Source organism: Gavialis gangeticus, unplaced genomic scaffold (genome assembly GCF_001723915.1).
Source record: "Gavialis gangeticus isolate Ggan-Ray unplaced genomic scaffold, GavGan_comp1, whole genome shotgun sequence".
Lineage (NCBI taxonomy): Eukaryota > Metazoa > Chordata > Crocodylia > Gavialidae > Gavialis > Gavialis gangeticus.
Genome location: NW_017729024.1, coordinates 12,905,544 through 12,912,111, shown reverse-complemented (window position 1 = coordinate 12,912,111; position 6,568 = coordinate 12,905,544). Strand labels below are relative to the sequence as shown.

Below are 6,568 nucleotides of genomic sequence, written 5' to 3'. Positions count from 1 at the left end.
TTTTTTTTTTTTTTTTTTTTTTTTTTTAGAGTTAGCAATCTGTGGTACAGTTGGAAGTCTTCAGTAAAAATGTATCCTCATCTTATCCCTGAGTTTCATAATTTCACAATAGATTGGTGGTAAATAGAAACACTCATTTTCCCCATCTTTCTTCCCCTCTTCTATCATTAGATTTAAGTTTATGACTTTAACATATTAAACTTACGTGTCTTTTTATACTTGTATAAATAGTTTGCTTGGTCCATGAACTGCAAGATTTTTGAAATTTGGTTCCAAAGTTTCAGCTCCAACTATTATTCTAAATATCCCAAATATAAAAATGAAAAACCTTTTAGTTTCTAGCAGAGCTGCATGCTTCATACCACATTCCTTATTGCTATGGTGTCATTAATAGATTGTCAAACTATGATTAATGATGTTCAATGTCTTTTTCAAGCACTTTGTTTAATCAGATTGAGACTCTATAGAAGATGTTTCCATGAAGAGTAAGAGCGATTTGGGTGCATTCCATTGATTTGAATACCTTTTCTTTGGAACATGAAGCAAAAAATGGATTATTTTACAATTTGAATAAAAATGTGTTTACTTAAAAAAACAAGGTCTTAGTTTCACTAAACTTCACGTTACCATTGCTTGCCTGGTTCACTTACCATATGTGTTGTTAATTTTAGAAACCATCTTCAAAGTTAAAGCTTGGATACCCCAGATCTGTCACTGTAACAATCTTATCAAATGACAATGCCTTCGGAATTATTTCTTTCAATATGGTATGTTTTTATGTTCTAATCTTTTATCATTTTATAGAGGGCAGATTATCAAACCCCATAGTACATAGCTCTGTGTTTGATTCCAGTGCAATCTTTCATTTGGGTACCTAAATGCCATTTGTGTCTTTGAAAGTCTCTTCCTAAATATGTAACCAGAATTCATAAATATATAGGACTTCAATGGTATTGGTAGTGTTGGAATGATGCTGTAGATGTGATGGTCCATAACATAAAGGAAGATACCACCCCCAAAGGTCCTTGCCTCTCTTTAATGCCATCACATGCTTTTAGGCATGCTCTCTCTAGGTCCTATTCAGAGAGCCTATGTGATATTCTATAGCACTCCTCCTAAAAGTACAGCATGCTTGCAGTCCAGGGTGATGTAAGACAAGAACTTGACACAAAATATTCCAAAAATGTAGAATATTACCTATAGCAGAATTACTTTTATTGCAAGTTATAGAGCTCCCACTGTTTTGCAAGTGAGATGGGAGGCTTCAGTCTATGTAAAGGTAGCTCAGGAACTAATTCTGCTCCCATCAACGACAAAGTTCACATTAGGTAAGTACAGGCCTTACCTTTAGATCAAATTAACCAGAGTTAGGTATATTGAAATGCCCAATGGTACAGGTGTGCATAGGGCTTAAATCACCCCTGAAATGGTGCACCTGATCTAAGTTAGTTCACCTGAGTAGGGGCACAAACATAGTTTTGAGATCCTACCCCCTTAACTCTGACTGGGCTATTTTTAATTTCTTGATTTTTGCCCTCCCCGCAGACCCAGCAACCCCTCTGTGGACCCACTAGCATCTCCATCGCCCCAGATTCATTCCACGCCTCCCCTTTCCCTAGGTTATTTACACCAGTTTCACCTTGTGGGTTGTGGGAACAGAGAATGAGTGCATTCACACAGTTTAATGTAAACTCTGTGAATTTTTAGACTGGGTGTGGTGAATTGCTGTACACACCCATATACACACCCATTAACTTCAGAGATTATGGCACAGGATCTTGTCTCCTCCAAAGCAATTAACAGGACTTGGAGTATAGTCATGTCCATTTTGAGATTCATATTCACTGTTAGTGAAATTTAAGGGAAGAGTACTCTGACTTTAAAAGAAGATACACTTATTCATACCATCAGTGCAGTTGGCCAAGAAATACTGTCGATATCTAAAAATACAGTAATCCTCACCTGTTTGTCCCAAGTATTTGTGTACTTACACCTCAGAATCTCAGAGAAGTACCAACCTATTATGGATTGCATATACTGTATTTATTTGATTTATAAGATGAGGGTATTTTTCCTATTTAACATGGGTGGGAAGCCCTTCATCTTAGAATTGAGTATGAGGGTGAGGGGGAGGTAGGTGCCTGCTGTGGCTCAGCCTCCAGCCCCTACCTAGGATTGGGACCATACCTGCAGCTACTGTCTCTGCACCTTCCCACTTTCCTTCCCATCTCCCCTCCTGCTCAGCCCCTGCTTCCCTGCCTGCCTCTCTCCTCCCTTCTTACCTTTGCTTTGTGCATACTGAAGACCCGGGCATGGAGCACAGCCCCAGCCCAGCCCTGTAGCAGTGATGCACATCCTACACAGCTGCTGTGGGGGTGGAGTTGGGGCTGTACTCAGTGTCCCAGGCTAGAATGGGGATGGAGCCTGCTGGCCCAGAGTGAGGGGAAGGAGGGAAGCAGAGGTTGAAGAGGGAGGGGGAAAACAGAGTCTGGGGGGAAGGACAGGAAGAGGAAGAGGGAAGGGAGTGCCTAAGGCTGGGGAGAGGGAGACACAAGCAGGGTTGCCACAAGCTGCTTAGCTTTTCCACACCACGTGCTTCCTTGCAGAGATGGGAGAGATGAATTAAAGGACTTCCAATAATTAGGTTCTATATGTGGAAAATTAGAGCAAACATATACATTTTTCCATGTATAGAATCTAATTATCGGGGGCTCATCTTAAATTCAGTCATTATAGATTCAAGTAAATACAGTACTTTTGCAATAAAGTGCTCGTGAATGACCTTTGCAGTGTTTTAGATAACATACACACACCCTGATTCCCACATGTTGCCTGTGGAGCCCCTGAAAAATTTCTAGTTGACTCAAAATTCCTGGTAGCTTTCCGGGGCTGCTCTACCGCTTGTTAAACTTGCCCTATGTGCTTCTCCCCACTGTGCTAAGAAAGCTCAGCTAATTTTTGGAGGTAGATGAGACTGAACTATCCATTCCACAACACTATTGTGTTACATTTGTGGTTACATTGTGTAACCATTTGTGGTTACATTTTTTGCAACATATCACAAGTGTCTTAAAATGTTAGGAGTCAGAAAACACCATTCAGCCAGACTTGCTTTCTGGATGAATTAAATTTTATTGATTGAGCAATATTTATAAACTATCTTTATAGCTAAGGTTAGTTTTTAAAATCACTTTTATAAAAAAAAAATACAATTGGATGACCTATTACAATGGCCTAAATCAGGGTTTTAAAACTTTTTTAATAAGTGTATCTCCAGCAGTCAGATATGGAGGGTGGGGGGTGGTGGCAGCGCGGGGTGGTGGGTGATGTCAGTGGCCGTTGCATGCCCCCCTTGTCCCCCCCCAAGCGTCTGGCTGTCTGGGGGACACCTGTTTGGCCTGCAGGGGGTGATGCTGACCTCCCTGTCCCTCTCCCTTCCCCCCACCAGGTCCTGCTCCATGGGGGGCAGTGGCTCAGGGTGTTGGTGCTTCATCCCTGTTCACCTGTGCATACCTGCTAGGGCCTTCCTATGTACCCTTTGGCCACCCTTGGTCTCAATTATTATCCTGCAATTCTTAAAATCTATTTGCATCTAACAACCTAGTAAATTATTTTACAACGGGGAAAAACTGTTTTAAATTGGTTTAGGAACTTCTATAAATATTAATGATAAAAAGCTAGTAGGTTTGTGTATATTAGTCATGTTTGTTTATAGCAAAAAAAGCACTCAAGTAACCACTGCTAATATTTTTATCTGAAGTCTTTCAAGCTTTTTATTAGCAGAACTAATTGGTTGCTAGGAAATATAATACCATCAGTCGACAAGTTTACAGATTGGATTAACTTGTCTGTGGGAGTTTGGTATTTCTATGGTAACAGTTTTTTCACTCTGCTGAGATATTTGATCAGTGCCTGATTGCCTGTCCTTTCTCTTCCTCATTAGTCTGCCTTAATCACAGTGAATGAGCCTAGGGGTAGAAATGAATCTGTGCCTCTCACTCTAATTAGGGAGAAGGGAACCTATGGGACTGTGACTGTGACTTTTGAGGTAAGTTTATTGAAACAATTTCACACCTTAACATGTTTTCTTGGGATTGAAGGGTAGAATCATAGATCTGCTAAATGGAAATGAAAGAGCTAACTACTGATGTCTAAGTTTTGTTAAATCTCTTCTATAAAACAGAAACCCATTGTTCATCCGATGAAAAATGCTGCCGTTAGACAGGCCAGTTATATTTTGAGAAGCAATTGTTGGGAGATGCTAGAAAAGAGCAGAGATTCTTGATGATGTGTATGTTTTATCTTGGTCAATAGTTATACTGTATTGTTAATGAGAAGTTTCTAATTGAAAAGGTTAGGGACATACTAAAGATTATTTTAGCTTGAATCTCTGGAAAATATACCATGGAGCAACAGATACTAAGAATTTCAAGAAGGTTAAAAAAAACAAGAGGGTGTGCTTCTTTGAAAGAGGGACAAAAAGGTTTTAAATTGATACTGACATATAAACATTATGCCAAAACTTTGACATTTGTTTTAAGTTTTGAATGTTATAATATACTGACTTAGCATTTTATGGAAGTCTGATATCATTTCTATGCTGCTTTCTCAAAAAATGAGCCACTCAAAGTAATTGATAACTCTTAAGAAAATCTAGACCATACTGTATCACGTTTGATTTGAATGCGATACAAATACTGCATTTCTTATTTGATATTTTTTCTTATCTAGCTCAGATTCAATTACATATTTGCAACTTTATTTCTGTACTCAGATGAAGCAAAATTCTCTCATACATCTTATCTCAACTTCATTTTTTCTCACTGTTGGGAAAGAGTAATCATCAACAGTCTGCTCTGGTACCCACTGAAATCTAAAGGTCTTTAGATCAGACAATAAAAGAGCTAATATTATTTTGTATGCTATATTTAATATGCAAAGACAGTACATGTGCAATTTACTGCATGCCAGTTTGTTTTGAAGTCAATTTTTTTCCTCTGTAGAATCAGTCAGCTGTCTCACAGTATATGCATCTATTGAGATATAAACAAGTGTGCAATAAATTACCATAAATTTATTTGATGCTAAGTATAAACTTCCTGCTGCAGAACCAATCAATTCTGTCTTACTGTATATAGCATTTGTATCCACTGAGATATAAGCCACTGCATTCTGTATGTAAAAATTCTTGTGTCACCCTTAAGCAGCTTGTAATTTGTTTAGCTTTTATTTGCAAATTTACAATAATTGAATAAAAGTAACCTGTCACAAGTAAAATGCCACAATCAGTTCCCACTAGAATTCCTTCTCAGAACTTAATCCTATGTAACTAATTCAATGTAATGCTTTATAGTCAATATTCTCTTAGTTATTCGACAGTAATAGCTATACATTAGCACAAACAAATGAGCCTTCCCGGGCCTATGTTGAAGTACATGACCTCCACTTATTTGCCCATACATACATCTCCTCTTCCTGATTACATTGAGTTTCATTAGCCATCCAAAGTAAGCAGATTTCCCCCAGTAACCATCTTGTTACACACCTGGCAACATGGCTTCTGAAATCAAAGTTTTCTTTGCCATAATGGGTATGAAGAGGTCTGAGATAGGAAACCACTGTTATTCAGAGAAGCTTTCTGTATGCCACATGGTTTATTTGGACAATTACCTAACCATATTATATTTCTATTCCTGGTAACCTGCAGTTATTTACAAGCCTTGAATATGTACTACATAATCACTGATCACAAAAATTAATTCTTTGCAGATAGGAAATGGTCCAAACGCAGCTGAAGAGGACTTGAGTCCAGCTAAGGGCAATATCACATTTCCTCCTGGGAAAGCAGTGCTAATTTATAATTTAACAGTGCTCGATGACCAGGTAGGAACAAGTTGAATTCATTTTACAAGGCTTTGATATGCAAAAGGTTAAGTCATATGCATTTAGGACCTTTGAAAAATTAATGCATAAAAAACTCACAGTTTAGGTGAATTTAAAGAACTGTTCTAGTCTCAAAGTGTAGAATTAGCACCTCCTCTGCCGTCTATATCTACTTGCGTAGCCCTCATCACTGTAGTATGTGACCATCATTTAAATTGCAGCAAGAGAAATTTAGATTAGGTATTATGGAGGATTTTCCTACTATGAGGGCAATAAAACATTGAAATAGGCTACCTAGAGGTTGTGGAGTCTCCATTTTTGGAAAGTAGGTTAGATAAACTAAGATGGTTTAGATGGGGATCTGCCTTAAGCAGGCACTTAGATTAGATGATCTCCTGAGCTCCCTTCCAGCTCTAATGTTGTATGGTTCTGTTTCTGTCTCAGTGTTTAGATTGTTGCTTCCTGGTGTTACTGTTTTATAAATACAAATAAATAATAACAAAAAAAAATTATTACTCTTTTACCTGTGGAAAACTGAAGTACAGTGTGGAGAAAGCAACTTGCCTATGGTTACACAGGAAAGCTGTGGTTGATTCAGGAGTTGATCCAGGTTTTCCAAGTCTGTAAGGATGTTCTTTCTTCATTGATGTTTCATAGTTTCTAGGGTCGGAAGGGACCTGAGCAG

General features: G+C 38.3%; 1 protein-coding gene across 1 annotated transcript in view; it reads left to right on the top strand.

Annotated features, from left to right (window-relative positions):
• Window positions 1-6,568, top strand: part of ADGRV1 (adhesion G protein-coupled receptor V1) — a 576,350-nt gene that overhangs the window by 3,704 nt on the left and 566,078 nt on the right. Inside the window, exons 4-6 of the mRNA XM_019518182.1 lie at window positions 672-767; window positions 3,944-4,048; window positions 5,770-5,883. Coding sequence (XP_019373727.1) covers window positions 672-767; window positions 3,944-4,048; window positions 5,770-5,883 — 315 coding nt within the window. The remainder of the gene's footprint in view (window positions 1-671; window positions 768-3,943; window positions 4,049-5,769; window positions 5,884-6,568) is intronic.